The sequence below is a fragment of the Trichogramma pretiosum genome, unplaced genomic scaffold (assembly GCF_000599845.2).
Source record: "Trichogramma pretiosum strain Unisexual culture from Peru unplaced genomic scaffold, Tpre_2.0 scaffold56, whole genome shotgun sequence".
NCBI lineage: Eukaryota > Metazoa > Arthropoda > Insecta > Hymenoptera > Trichogrammatidae > Trichogramma > Trichogramma pretiosum.
The window spans coordinates 688,287-704,310 of record NW_019641680.1 but is presented as its reverse complement, the minus strand read 5'-3'; the positions used below and the strand labels follow the sequence as shown (position 1 = coordinate 704,310).

At 40.3% G+C, this 16,024-nt stretch overlaps 2 protein-coding genes across 4 annotated transcripts in view; both read left to right on the top strand.

Annotated features, from left to right (window-relative positions):
• Positions 1 to 3,497, top strand: part of LOC106654923 (ras-like protein 3) — a 34,125-nt gene extending 30,628 nt beyond the window's left edge. For all 3 annotated transcript variants that reach the window (XM_014375067.2, XM_014375068.2, XM_023460947.1), the window contains 3 exons: positions 830 to 1,103; positions 1,610 to 1,891; positions 1,978 to 3,497. In XM_014375067.2, the coding sequence (XP_014230553.1) occupies positions 921 to 1,103; positions 1,610 to 1,891; positions 1,978 to 2,067 (555 nt within the window). In that variant the 5' untranslated portion in view covers positions 830 to 920 and the 3' untranslated portion in view covers positions 2,068 to 3,497. The remainder of the gene's footprint in view (positions 1 to 829; positions 1,104 to 1,609; positions 1,892 to 1,977) is intronic.
• A 2,000-nt stretch (positions 3,498 to 5,497) lies between these two features.
• LOC106654734 (zinc finger protein OZF-like) lies at positions 5,498 to 7,461 on the top strand. The gene is made up of 3 exons (XM_014374735.2): positions 5,498 to 5,647; positions 5,721 to 5,835; positions 5,901 to 7,461. Exons 1-3 carry the CDS (start codon positions 5,613 to 5,615, stop codon positions 7,359 to 7,361), a joined length of 1,611 nt encoding a protein of 536 aa, XP_014230221.1. The 5' UTR covers positions 5,498 to 5,612; the 3' UTR covers positions 7,362 to 7,461.
• The last annotated feature ends 8,563 nt before the right edge of the window (positions 7,462 to 16,024 follow it).

The window sequence follows — 16,024 nt, the reverse complement described above, 5'->3', positions numbered from 1 at the left end:
CCTATAGTCTATATGGCTTATTTCTCACCTCTCGCTCTCTCTCTCATTTATGCGCGCGCGCAATTCCGTATAACGACCTGTGGCAACGCGAATATATATAACGCGGCTTTATATCATTTTTTATTCGAGACAGGAGTGAGGATCGTCGTCGAGTCCTCGGCATAAACAGGCTCGTAAGAAGAAAAAAAAAACAACAGCGTGCAACGAACTCGATAATTTATCGCGAGACTGTCACGACGTTTTCAGGGTATTTTCTCGATAGAAGAAGTGCTTTTTAATTGGTTTTCTATTATTATTGTCAAAAATAATTATCACAAAATTATGAATGAATGAAGCGTGATTACCGCAACAGCTGTTACACGATGTAAAATTTTGTAGCTATATAGAAAGAAGTGTAGCATCGAATAGACTTCGTCTATGCAATACTTGTATAGTATATAGCGTAAAAGCATCACCTGTCGTTCGTCCGCACTGCGCCGTTGTCGCCCTCAATTTTAATATTCGTGGTGTACACCGGTTACGAAATGATTCCCTGCACTTTACCTATTCCGAAGAAAAAGTACCGAAGAAAAATTCGATTACTCCAATTTTCGAATCTTTATTTGAGCTAAAAAATATACGTTTTTGTTTTATTTTTGCTTCTTCTTTTCAAAAGAAGGGAAGTGCACGAATCATTTCTTCATGGGTGTTTCCGGCGCCACTTTTGAACAAAGCTGCGGATAACTGACCATTCGTTATACATTTAATTGTTTGCGATTCATCTCTGATAATAAGACTTTAATTGTCAGAAAAATGGTACTTAACAAAAAAATCCTTCTATTCTTTGCAGATACGAATTTAGCGGACAAGACGCGGGCACAAGGAGGAAGACTTCCGATTGAAACAAGCACGAGCAGCAGTAGCAGCATCAGAAAGAAAAAATGCGCGAATACAAGATCGTAGTTCTGGGCAGCGGTGGCGTCGGCAAATCCGCCCTGACCGTACAGTTCGTCCAGGGCATATTCGTCGAAAAATACGACCCGACCATCGAGGACAGCTACCGAAAACAGGTTGAGGTCGACGGGCAACAATGCATGCTCGAAATTCTCGACACCGCGGGCACGGTATGTGTATTTTTGGTGGTGTACCATCATAATTATAGATTACTTTTCATCATCTTAGTTGGTTTCTTTTTTTTTTTTCATCTCGAGATTGGAGCACTCGCGAAATCAAGCAGACTTGGATTTATCGCGCGAGCCACTGGCCTGAATAAATTTTTAAAACGCGTCGTAAAATTCGATGCTCAACTATTTATGTATTTTCTAGGCTTATATTATATTCTTACGCGGAAAAAGCTAATTTTCCTTTCGAGGTATTTACATTATTGATAGTACGTGTATTTACGCGCATTCGCTTTCTATGCACCATATGCGCGCGTAGAGCAGCGGTGCTATCGCAAATTTATTAAAATGAAAATTCCGAATTGCTCCTCCGTTGTTGACTATAGCACACACACACAAGAGCAATTACTTTATCGTTGACGTCAGAAATGACACGCGCTCGCAATATGGTACACACACACGTATACCACTTGGATCAATTCTGACATTTTTTTTCCCTCCATCCGCAGGAGCAATTCACGGCCATGAGGGATCTCTACATGAAGAACGGACAGGGCTTCGTTCTGGTCTACTCGATAACGGCCCAGTCGACGTTCAACGACCTGCACGATCTGCGAGAGCAGATTCTGCGAGTAAAGGACACGGACGACGTGCCCATGGTACTGGTCGGCAACAAATGCGATCTCGAGGACGAGCGAGTCGTCGGCAAGGATCAGGGCGTCAATCTCGCCCGGCAATACAACTGCGCCTTCATGGAAACATCTGCCAAAGCGAAAATCAATGTCTATGACGTTAGTATATCGTCGCGCTATATAATTTCAATTACATTACGAGAGCCCCACCCCACGTTAACGTTACTTTTCTTTTTCCTCCACAGATATTCTTCGATCTGGTACGGCAAATCAACAAAAAGTCTCCCGAAAAGAAAACGAAGCAGAAAAAGAAATCGCTGTGTATAGTGCTGTAAAGTAGTCCGAGGTGCCCTCTCTGACGAGCGTTCTCTCGCCTTCTCGAAAGAAAGATAATTCATTGCAAATCCAAGATGAAGAAGCTTAGCCGCAGATGATTATAAAAGTGAAGGATATGAAAACAGAAGTTATATTATATACATATAAATATATATATATATAAATATAAACAAATTTAATTTTATTTAAAATTAAAAGAAAAGTAAAACAATTGAGAGCTAAAAATAAAATACCAGAGCCAATGAATACCGAGACTGCGTTTATTTTCGGGTATTCAAGGCGCATGTAAGCAAAAAAAAACTATCGAGCAAATTCAAAATTATAAAGGGAAAAACAAATAATTGATTTGAGTGAAAATAATTTAAAAATCGATAATAAACTAACGAATACCTTATGCTTTGATATCCTTGGAATAGACGCGACAAAACACTATATAGTTGAGAACGTGTGCTGATTTCAACCATTGACGTACACACATACATATTAAGTACACTTCAGCATTTGTACACAAATATTAATTGAATACGTAAGAGAAAAAAAATTGTATGTAGACGAGTTTGAGAAAAATATGACAATTGGAAAGTGTGTGCTTGCACAGGGTGTTTACAATGTAGAACAATCCCAATCCGAAAGGAAGTATAAAGCTAAAATGTTCACAGAAAGATTAAATGAGAAAAAAGTACGAGAGGTCATTGCTTCGCTGTGTATCGAAGGATGAATGAAAAATCATTACTCTTCGTGAGCTCGTAAGTTTTTTTATGAATATGTCTTGTATATAATACGAAACTAACTTTGAGTATCGCGCTGCATTAAGGCATGTGTGCACAAATTGAGATTTTATTATATGTGGTGGGCTAACGTCGAGTGGAACGTATGAGAATGATGAGAAGAACGAATAAATGTGTCATTCTAAAATTTATATTAGATAGTGTCATTTTTTCGTTTTTTTCCATTTAATAAATGATGTGTATCCAAACTCATAATAAACATGCTAGTAACTTAATTGTGTTTTTTCTTAGCGACTGTTTACTTCGGCTACAGTTTATTTTTTTTCTCATTTTTTTAAACGTTTTTAAATAGAAGGTTACGAGATACTATTAATTGATCGCCGAACGAAGAATCTTTCCAAATTCGAAAGTGAATCAAGAAAAGTTGGCTAAAAGATTTCTGTCATTAAAATAATACGAGATGTAGATGAACTTTTGAAGGGGAGAGTGAGGTCGGAGTACTTGCATGTATCGTTTGTAATAATGTTTTTATAATGTATTAAGCTTTGTATGTTGAAAAATGGCCCTAGTACCGAGCTCGCAGGTTATGTAGTTTTATGTAAAAAATTTAGATAAATCGGAAAGCATGGTATTTTATTAGTCTTCGATAATATATTTTTCAATGTAAAATACAATGGTCAATATACTGGTTGTTCAGAAAGCATATATTATTTTCATTCGACATATTTCTCATAACATTTGATGAAAAAATTAATCACGCGCATGACTCTCAACACACAATTTGAAATTAGATTGCTGGTTGATACAAAAGCTCAATTTTATTCTGCTCTCCTTTATAACAGCATCAATACGAACTAAATTGAAGAAAAACTACAAGAACTAGGAAAAGACAATGATGATAATAATAATATAAATAATAATGATAATTATGATATAAACAAGTGAGAGAGAAAAGTAGAGTGTGAATGTTGCGATAATAAAAAAAATGAGTATGGAAGTAGGAAGTAAAATTGAAAGAAAATCTAAACTATAAAATCTATGGGAAATATTTTTGAAAGTGCATGTGCGCAAAATTATATCAAATACAATTGCGTTTATAGTTTTAATATAAACTGTGCACTTTATGATATGGGGTATTATTATATATAGACGATGAATACCATGAAAACAAATTATGATCATTATTATCATCAAGGCATCAAAATATGCATCATAAGATCGTTTATTTCTCAATCATTATGTTTTTCTATATCTCTCCGTATTAAAAAAGGCAAATAAAAAGAATTAAATAAGTGTTAAAAAATTTCTGATGTATATTCAAATTTTTATCTTGCTCTGAGTATCCTATCTTCTAACCAAACCTTAGCTTGTAAAAATAAAATAGCTATCCCTTTTTTAATCAAAAATTGTGTTTTATAATCATTTTCACTCATTTTAGACTCATTCAGGTGGCATTTATTCACAGAAAATATCAAATGTAAATTGCAATCTTGCAATATTTTTCTTTTTCTAGTATGCTATAAATAGAGTTTCGATAAAGTTAGTTAGTTCATTTCGTTTTGTATACAATAAAATGAATTAAAAAATGTTAAAATGATTGTAATTATAAATCCAATTTTATAGAAAACTAATATGAAACATTAAAAGTGCTCTGAAACTTCGTCATAGTACACTCTCCATGAGTCTTATGTAGAAATTTCCATCTAAAGCAATTGAGACTAAATACTTTAACTAGACGTATTTTCCTATTATTAATTAAGCTTTAAGCTTATGAGATGTTGTAATGTTCGATCAACACTTCCACTTGAACAAATGAAATTTTATACGAGCTTCCTTTTTCATAGATTCATTAATTTAAAATATTTAACTAAAAATTGACGTTCTTATTCTCGAGACAACGAAATCATGGTAATTGACACTTTGATGTAAACTTTGATAAAGCCCGTTTCCGAATCTGGTCAAAAAACATTTTTCAAATGAGACGACACAGTTACGATTGGCTAATTGAACAGAATTCATGATTTATAAATCCAACAAATAGATAGTATAAGTATATCTCAGTTATGAAAAAATTATTGTATTTTTGAAAGTTATTAAAGTAAAATGAATAATGGTGAGATGTCATTTAAAAAAAATATATTCATTGATGAAAACTAAAAGAAAGCTTCAAATCTTTTTAAATGTAAGCTGCTAATCTGCAAATATCCATTACAAAACTAGAAAAAATTATTTGAATTTAAAAAAAAACTATATCAGGTAATGAAATGTATACATGAATAGTCTTTCGAGTATATGAAAAACAGCTGAAGATCTTGAAATAAATACATGATGCAAAACCAGCTTTTATTTATTGCCTCAAAAGTGTTTCGGAAAAAAGTAAGACTTATATGTTATTTTCTTTATTTCCTCAAGATTAATTAAAATATCTAAAAAACAAACGGTTTCTCGTGTCAGAAATATCAACAAATTGTTTTGAACTTCGGGATTTTCTAAGACTCCTTTTCAGAGACCTGAATTATTATTATTTCCTTTATTATTTTTGTTTATTGCACAGTTTATGAATTTCGGTTCAAATATAAAATTGAATAATTTCAAATGCAACTCTTGGCTGCGATACTCGAGCGTCAAGTCTATTACGTTTGCTGATCCAGTTTCTACCACCTTGACTTCATCTGCTGGTATCAATTCAGTTCGATACTTGTAAACATTTCGAGTACTCAGAATTGCTCAGTTCTTGTTCTTTTACTTGCGTTGACTCGTCGCCATTTCGATTTCACGATTTGTATTACTAACCAATTTTAATTGCATTTAATAAAATGGAATCTAGTGGTACATTCAGCTACGCTACCAAGTAATTGTCGTTATGCAAAATAAATTAGCAAAATAACGAAGGGTTTATTTATTAATTTTATCGATATTTTCAGAGTGAAAGAAGAGTCCATTGATATGAGTTATATCGAAAGTGATAATGGTAGAACGAAATGCCATACATCTGATACTGAAAATGTCCAGTACCTCAGCTTCCTGCAAGAAAATACCGTAAGTTCATTGATTAAAAAATCATCTTTTAACAAAATTGTCACGAGTGTTTTCTTTTATAACAGATTCATATACGGAAAGAATGCGAAGGAATTTATGAATTTCCACCTAATCGTGATATTAAAATAGAATTCGAGTGCAAAGATGTGAAACTCAATGGGAATATATTAGTATCTGATAAAGTGAATGAAGGAATTTTTAGATTTGATGCTAACAAAGAAATTAAAGCAGAATTTGAGGACGAAGATGTGAATAATTTCTTAAATCATTCCTCAATTAAAATAGAAACTGAGAGCATAGTTAAGAAAGAGTTCCTCAGCGATACCATAAAAAGTACAGATTTAAATACTGGAGGCAAACTCAACGGACAGAAAATGAAAATGTGTTCTCTAGTAAAGAAAAGAAAACAATCCAGTCAATGCAAGTCGTATTCAAAAAAATTTTCTTTAAGACAAAGTCTGGAGACACATATTGATATGGTGCATAAATGTATCTCTTACCCGTGTGACATTTGTGAAAAGTCATTTAAAAGCAAAAGTACTCTCAAATTAAACATTGATTCATTGCATAATGGTCTAAAACCACATATCTGCGATACATGCGGAAAGTCATTTGCACAAAAAGGTGCTTTAAAATTACACATTGATATGGTGCATAATCGAATAACTTACCCGTGTGATATGTGTGGAAAGTCATTTACAAATAAGGGTTATCTGACAGTACATACCGATTCATTGCATAATGATCGCAAACCTCACAGCTGCAATACATGCGGAAAGTCATTTTCATTCAAGTGTGCTCTGAAAACTCATATTGATATGGTGCATAATCGTATTGCTTACCCGTGTGACATTTGTGAAAAGACATTTAAAAGCAAAGCTTATCTTAAGTCACATATTAATTTATTGCATAATCGTCAAAAATCTTACAACTGCGATATATGCGGTAAGTCGTTTGGATTGAAGCTAAGTTTGACAGCTCACATTGATTCGATACATAATCGTATTGTTTACCCGTGTGACATTTGTGAAAAGACATTTAAAAGCAAAGCTTATCTTAAGTCACATATTGATTCAGTGCATAATGGTCGAAAACCTTACAACTGCGATTTATGCGGAAAGTCGTTTGGAATTAAGCAAAGTTTGACAGCTCATATTGATTCGATACATAAATGTATTGCTTACCCGTGTGAAATCTGTGGAAAGACATTTAAACAAAAGGTTTATCTCAAAAACCATATTGATTCAGTGCATAATGGTCGAAAACCTTACAACTGTGATATATGTGGAAAGTCATTTTCTCAAAAGTGTTCTCTGAAAATCCACATTGATATGGTGCATAATGGTATTGCTTACCCATGTGACATTTGTGAAAAGTCATTTAAAGGCAAAAGTTCTCTCAAATTACACATTGATTCATTGCATAATGGTCGAAAACCTCATAGCTGCGGTGTAAGAAGAAGATCATATACTCGAAAAACCGATCTGAAATGTCATATGGATTCGATGCGTAATCATATTACTTAGCTAAGTGACATTTGTGAAAAACCATTCTTCAGAAAGGGGCATTTCAAAATCCACTTTGATTCTGCACACGAGATAATAAACATAGTGTGATAGTTGCAAGTACTAGCATTCTAATTTCAAAAATATCTGCAACTCCAAAAATAAGTTGTAAGTGTACCATAAGTAATAAAATAAATTTTTCATTAAAATTGATAATGAAACCATAGTGATATTAATTATATCAAAATTTATATTTGTGTATTCTTTAACGATCATTCCTTGTTTCTCCTTTTACTTCTACTTTATACCGAAAATATTTTTCGAACATAAATAAAACGTTAAAAATGAAAAAAATGTCTATATTGATTGTAAAAAACATTTTCCGAGAATTCAGTCTCGTTTATTAATATGTAAATTAAATTATTCAAAAACGAGCAGTTTAAAAATTCGTTTTTAAGCTTACCACACAGCTACCTCTCGGGGAAAAGAAATACATTTACATTTACAGTTGGGATATATTTACTTATAGCTATTTCTTATGTTCGGAGCTACTCCGATAACAGTTGATTGACATTTTTAATCGTTGGTAACAGGGCAAATTCAAAGGTACATTGGGGGCAGTCGGTAATGTAGGGTTGGCCGATTCGAGAAAGTACGCGGCAAGATTCGGTTTGAAGGATAGATTTTTTTCCCAGTGAAAGAGATTGGATGGCTAGACTAATTTGAGGTAGTAATGATTACAGTCTCGAAATATTCATCGATTATTGTCAAACGTGAAGTTGCGAGAGGCTAATTTTTTAAATCCTCAAGCCAAATATTCATCAATTTTTTAATTGTCTATCGCGATGTACTACTTCACTCGATCAGTTTATCAAATTAATTTTCGGTACTACATTCGGGTCTGAACTTTGTAAACGGGTACACGGGTACAAAATCTCTTCTCGTATACAGAAACATCATTGATTTTGCATTTCGTATACGTACTCGCACGGAAAGCGAGGGGGGGGGGGGGNGGGGGGGGGGGGGGGGGGGGTGAAAGTTTCTCACAGTTACACCGTCGAGCTTAACCAACCACAATTAATAACAATTTCTCTGCGTCAGGAAATGGGAGGAGAGTGTCATCGTGCACGCGAAAGCCACCGCGCGTGCAGTTAGTTCCAAATTAATTTGCGCGATTCGCGCAGAAGTTGCGACAGTAGTAGGACACACGGTGAGTCGATGTTTTTCTTAATGATTTTTTTTCGTTGTCGTTGTTGCCGTTCTCCAAAGTTTCGCGATATCTTGGGGGAAAATTCGTTGATCGAACAAGAAAAAACTGCAAAAATCTATCGCACGTAATCTTCTAATGTTCCTCTCATCAAAAAAAAAGGGCAGCGTTGAGTATTGTATATTGGTATCTCGCTCGACGCGGCAGCTGCTGCCGCGCTATATATCGGCGAGCGACGATGCCGACGAGGCGTGCGCACGACGAGCTTGCAGGCGGGTCCTGAGGGAGCTTGCGACTCGGCAAGGCGGCAGCAGTCAGTGTAACGACGACGCGCGCCAGATTCACTTCTCTCTCTGCTGCTGCTGTTGCGTTCGAGAGCACGGCTCTACGGTATATATCATACATATATACGCCGAGATTGCCCGTTGTTTGTTGATCGATATAATATAATCATCCGTTTTCCCGATTTACATTCGTTCTTCTTCCTCCTCTTCTTCTTCTATGTAAATTTTTTGCCTTCGTAGTTGTTTAATCGTACCCAGTGAAATCGATTTATTGGTATATATATTGGTGTGAGATCTGATGTGATTTTGGCATTTTACACGTGGACTCTTACGTTACGCGTGTGTTGAATAATAATAATAGAAAAAAAAAAAAGAGAACTGTCCAGTGTGCTAAAGCAGGAAAACAAGAGAGCCATGGCGAAGTCTTGGATCGTTGATACCAAATCGATTTTCATGCTGCTCCTGCTCGCTGCGCTGTCCTGTATCGGTAAGTCGAAATTCGATCTTTCTCCGCGTTCTCGCGCGCTCGAAAATCGCTACGCACGGCGGAGTTGTTTTTTCCATGTGGTGTGCCGTGAGGAATGTAAGAAATCTGAAGTGAATATAGTACGCGCTAAGTTGGAAAAACCCCGAGAAAATTATTCAAGCTGGCAATTTTTCGAGCTCGTTACGGCGAAGCGCAGACCGTCGGGAAAAATTGTGCAAGCTCGAACGTCGATCAATGCATTGTCTCCATTGGTGAAATTTCGCGCCACTTCGTGAAATATATTAAGGGTCATCGTGCGATTTCCAATTCAAGAAAATGGATGAAAATCGGAACAAAACAAAATTTACATAAAACTGATTAGCTCTAAAGTTTTTTAAGTATAAACATTTGCGATAACATCAAGTTTCACAATTTGCCGTCATCGATAGAAAGAAATCGTTCATTAAATATCAAATTATATCCCTAGATAAATTGAAAGATGCAAGCGCGAGAAAACACGAAAAATTATTCAAATTAGGATGGATAAAAATAGGCTCGGATATTTGTAGTGAAAGTTGGCGTAAATTAAATTGTATACTCAAATTATTTCGAACGAGTTAATGCTTGTATATAGAGTACCGAGTGAACGTCGAATACTTCATCGCATCGAGATCATTGGAATATTTGGAAATTTAGAACTTCGAAATTGTTGATGTATCGGTAAAACAACTATTTGGACTCGTTTTAACGAGTGCTAAATCCAAATTTTCGCTGTAAAATTATATACCTCTGCTGTTAAAGGCGAAGTACCAGTTATTTATAATTATATTATTTATCGAGATTGAGTTTCACTGCGTTGAAGGTGATGTACATGTAATTTTACACCCGATAAAATTTTACATTATCCCATGTTTAATATTGATATAATTATAAAGGCAAAGATACTCGCATGTTCCGAGTAAAAAACATCACGATAATTGAATGGATTATTTAGAATTAAATACGCCATAAAAACATGAATCGCGAAAAAAAGTACACTTTTCAGTTTAGGTTTTTCTAAGCGTCGCCCGATTAGACACACGCGTCATTGTTTCGCCGCGGAGCTTTTATTCCTTTTCGCCAAATGTTCCTCACGTTATTATTATTATTATTATGCAGTCGCGAGCGAGTTGCGCCAAAAGCTCGGAGCTTCTCGAGTTTATTCGCAGTTCGAAGTTCTCCGCACGAGTCGTATCTTCTATACGATATGGGAGTTTCGCAGCGCGAGACTACCGTATACTCGATGCGGAGAGTATCGCGCGAATCATCATAATCCTACGCGGGTGCACGTATCAAACGTCTTCGCGAGTCTGTAATACCGCCGTAAGAGGCTTAGTTAAACATCGCCGCCGCTACGCGGCGTACATGGCATTACCCGTACACGAGTTGGGCCTCGAAGTGCTATATATTATTCGCGCCCTCGCGAAACTTTTGGTAACTTCAACTTTCTCAAGACTCTACGGGTGGTCCTATAAGTGTACACCGTGTGTAATAAACGCACCTGTCTAATTGCGTGTGTGTATCGCCGAGAGAAGCTTTTGCTTCATACGTACCTATATAAGACGCATCGACTTTGTTTTTGTATATCCCGAGTGTGTGTGCAGCGTATATATACATAGAGTCGAGACGCTCTCCATTGTACCCGATCGTACCCGTTTCTCAGCGAGGTTCTCTCTCTTCGTCAACAGCGCACTTGCTGTCGCGCCTATGTGTGTGTGTGTGTGTGTGATCGTGAAAGCTGCACAAATCGAGTTTTCGAACGTATCTATATATACCTATCACTCGACGAGAGACTATCATAATTATATATAGCCCGCGATGTAACGTTATCTCTGCTTGCGCAGCCCTTCCTGCTAAGTACAATATCCTAGACTGTGTAACGCGAGGCAGATTTATTTATATATTGTATCATTCTACGTATCGATGTGCCGGAAACGTGATATATGTATAAGGCAATTGCATTTATACGCCGATTAATGACGATATAGATGTCCTACGAATATTCGAACTGAAATATGTTTCTTACGTTTTTTGTTTCTTTCCCTGCATATAGCAGCATCGCGTCGTTGCGATCCGCCTCCCGAAAAAAGCTGTGCTATCTGCTGCTCCGTAGAGCTAGAAAGGTGGTGCAACAATGATGTCGGGCTGCAGCAGCAGGGCTAGGGGCGTATATGCGCGCGCGCAAAAAAAAAAAAAATCACACAGGAATATTAATTAGCGCGCGACTCGGTGTAGCCGCTCGTACAACAAAGCTCTTTGGTATCGGTGCTCTCTGGTGCCGGGCTGATGTTGCTATATGGCGCGCAAGGAATTGAAAATTATCCCAGCAGCAGCGGCGGCGGCTGCGGGGCTTTACTTTCTTTCTCTTCTCGGCAACCAACCCACCCTCTCTCTCTGCGACGTTCCACGTAGCTCGACTCTCTGTCTCTCTCTCTGGCCTCGGGGCAAAATCGTTGTTGTGTGTGTGCGTGTGAGTCGTTGCCTGCCTGCATGCCAGCGCCTCGTCGTCGTCGTCGCAGAGAGACGGTTCGGTACCTATATAGTCTCGGGGGCTGTTGCTTCCCAGCACAACACTTTCCGTTTCGCAGCGGCAAAGAGTTGCAGCAGCAACAGCCCCCCTTTGCACCCTTGTGTGTGTGTATGCGTATGTGTACGTGCGTTGCCTATTCCGATGGCCCCAATTAGCGTACGTATACGCGCGACTCCGCTATACATATATACGAATCCATGCTGTGCCTCGAGCTCGCTCTATACGTTATGTATGCTACTATGTGTACCTCCTCCTCGGCGCCAGCATGTGTGTGTGTGCGTATGTGTGTGTATGTACAGTCTTAATTAGAGCGTGACCAATTAGATTTTTTATCGAATGCTAACGTGTACATAAAATATATACACACACGCTACTGCTACCTACCTACCTACCTATCCCTGTGTGTAAGGGAGCTCGCAGCGACCGCAACACGTGTGTGTCGTAGCTGATCGCGCGCGAAAAGCTCGCGCGCAAATAATATATGTACGAGCGCCGATTAAATATCGATCGACGTTATAAATATTTCGCTCGAGCGCGTTTTCTCTCGATACATAGGTAGGCTCGAGCGCGAGGATATCCCCAGCCGAGCTTGCACGCGAGCTTTGATCAGAGGCGCGTGAGGCGGTGTTTAATATAAGAAAGTGTCGGCGTGTGTGTGCATTATATCGAGGCGACGATGAGTCGGTGCTTATATGTAAATCGTTGCGATTCTATCGAAAGATTATCGGAGAAGCTCGTGTTGGATTTGAAGAAGACACAGAAAGATCTAAGCAAATAAATTCAATTTTTATAATTATTTATTTATTCGAATGAATAATGTTATATACAGACACACGTAATAAGCTTACATACATCGCCATCCCTCGCTCCTTAACGTAACGCTCAACGATAAAAATATAAAAATAAAAATATGAAAAAAAAGTCCTCCCCAATTAATTCCGTCCCTCGGCCGCCAAGACGATCGTGCGCAGATCCAGATTCCGCAGCTCGTCGGCGATCATCTCGCAGCACTCCAGCGGCAGCCTGCTGTCGCGCAGCAGCAGCAGCAGCTCCCTCAGCGAGTGCGCGGCCCACCTCTTGTAAAATCTCCGCGTCATCGTCTCGCACAGCTGTCGAGTGCACGGCACCCTGAATTTTTCGGGTATATAATCGCGGCTTTTCTTCGTCTCCACCTCGTCCTCCAGCCGGTAATAGTCCTCGTAGCTGACTCGCTGGGCCGCTCGCTCGGGTCGCATCCGGACCAGCTCGTGGAGCGCGAGGTCCGGCTTGATGGCGATTTCTTTCGCCGAGCTCGTGAACTCCTCGTCCTCGTGCCAGGCAGTCCTCGCCGTCTGGTGGAGTCCGTACCGGTGGACGAATTCCATGACCAGCAGGGCGTCGGCTCGGCTCAGCGAGTATCCCCTCGCCTCGAGGCGCTCGACGCAGCGCATCAGGTCGGCCGTCAGTCTCAGCTTGACGCGATCGTCGTTCCGATTCAGCAGATGCGCCCGGAGAAAGAAGGTCTCGTCGGGGAAGGCCGGCCTCGTGACGAGATCGGCGCCGTGATCCACGAGCGCGTCGACGCTCCGGGTCAGATGATGGGCCACGGCCCACTGCAGCGGCGTACGGTCCCTGTAATCCGGCGCGTCGATCAGCACCGGCGGACCCACCTCCTCACACATCGCGATGAATCTCTCGGTCCAGGCCTCCTCGCAGTGCGACTCCATGCAGGTCAGGTGCAGCGGCGTCAGGCCCTTCTCGTTGGCCAGGTTGGGATCCGCGCCCTTTGCCAGCAGCAGCCTCACCAGCTTCTCGCGGCCGCAAGCCAGGGCCAGGTACAGCGCAGTGTTGCCGTGCCTGTCCCGGGCGTCCACCAGCACCGGCCGCCGACTCAGCTGCTCCTCGCAGATCTCGAACAGCAGCCTCGCGTACTCGTACATCTTGAGATTACGGCCGACGACGTGCAGAGGCGTCGATAGATGGCCCCGCGCTTCGGTGGTGGCATTTGGATCGGCGCCCTTACGCAGCAGCAGCTCGAACAGCCTCTCGTTGCGCCGCTCGAGAGCCAAGTGCAACGGCGTGTCGCCCCGAATGTCTTTGGCGTCGATCTCCACCCGCAGATTTTTTTCCTCGCACACCTCGAAGAGTATCTCGGCCAATTCGTGGGCGTCGTAGTAACTAGTCTTGCAGATGACGTGCAGCGGCTTCGAGGCCGTCTTCTCGTCGTGCGAGTTCGGATCCGCGCCGTTTCGCAGTAGCGCTCGGACGCAGTTTCTGCGGCCGCGTTTTATGGCCTCCTGCAACGGCGTGTCGCCCGACTTATTGCGTTCGTCGACTCGCAGCGGCACCGACTTTTCGCCGCCGGGGCGCTCGAACAACAAGTTCAGCCCCGCGACGTCGTCGTCGTCGATGCTCTGCAGCAACGACAATCCCTCGTCGTTGGGCAGATTCGGATCGGCTCCGTGCTCGAGCAGCAGTCGGGCCACTTCCCTGTGGCCGTTGGCCATGGCCCGCTGCAACATCGTCTCGCCCTCGAAGACGCTGTCGGGATTCTCGCCTCGCTCGAGGAATCTCTCCACGGCTTGGAGACACCTGTACCGGCAGGCCACGTGAAAGTGACTCAAATCGGTGTCGTAGGCGACGTAATTGATACCGGCGTCGAATATCTCGAAGAGTTTACCGATCAGCCTGATGCTCTGAAAATGCGTCCGGCCGTCGAAGTCGATGAAGGCTCGACTATGTATCGGCGTGAAGCGCCGCAGCAACGGCTTGGCCTCTTGGTCCAGTTGGGCCTCGTCCCTGTAGCCGCTCCTGATCACGAAGTCGAGGAATCGCTCGTGGCGATCGCAACTGTCCTCGTCCGCGGTGTCCTCGAGGAGAGACTCGATTTCCCGGGGCTGAAAGACCTCACGGAGACTCGGATACGGGCCCTGCCATTGGCGCAGCAAGTCGTCGAGTTTGCGCAGAAAATCATCTCGGGCTTCCGCGCTCTCCCAATCGTGGACCCTTTCTCGTAGGGACTTCAAACTACTCAAAAACATTGGGTTACAGGAGTCGTCGTTGCCCGCTGCTACGTTCTCGAAGTCGGGCTCCCAAAAGCCTATGCCTTCCTGCTCCTCGTCGTAGAAACATTCGATGGATTCCGTGTCCTCGTTGCTGATCGCCTCTTCGTCCGAGTCGTGGTAATTGTTATCGGCCTCGCAGCCGTCGTCGTCGCTCGCGTACTCGCAGTCGAAATACATTTCGCGTACTCACACACGGCTTGTTTTGTGAAATAATTAAAATTTGTTTTTTTTTTTTTTTTTCACGAGTATCACTCGCTGCGACCGTTCGAAGCTGTTCACACTGCGGAGTCGTAACGAGCACTGAGACTGTATACGTTATACACGATCTCTATTTAGAGAAAGTAATAGACGCGTATAGGCCGAAGCTGTAAGAGATACGACTGTAGCTCGAGACTATTAGGAAGTAATTCAAATCAATTTTTTATATATGTGTAATGTGTATTATACGTGTGTGTGTCGTTTGACCAAGAGAGATGAAAAAATACGCGGCGAGAGAAATATGCAGAGATACAAGACGTTACCAAGAAGATACGGTGTACTGCTGGAGTTTTCGATTGTTAAACAATTATTAATTACTATTGTTGACTTTTGATGATAATTTATCAAAGAAATAATAACGTTTAAAGCTCAGTGGGACTCTGCAACGAAGCGTAACAAGCACATACCAGTACCGTCATTGAACGTTTTTCATAAACGTTATTCATGTGAAAATTGTCATTTATACGCTTATTTTTACATATAAAATTGTTTAAACAATTCTATAGGCACGTTTTTCGGCAAATTCCGATTCAGCGGTCAATTTTACATGAAAGTGTACAGAAAACAATCGAGTAAGGCATTTTTTTGAGCATCGCAAATAATATTGGTAGATCTTTATTAAATGAAAATATTTTAATGATATTTCATTTCTTTCTGAAGCAAAAAAAAAATTAAAATTTCAAAGTTAAATGAAATAAAAACAAGAAAATTTATAAATCAAATAAGTAACCATAAAAAAAGTCAAATAAGTAAAAAACAAAAAAAATTCAAACACATGAATCAATAGTCAAAACAAAAAACCAAACTAGTAGCTAAAAAATCAAGAAACAAGAAAAAAACTGAGAAAATCCCAACT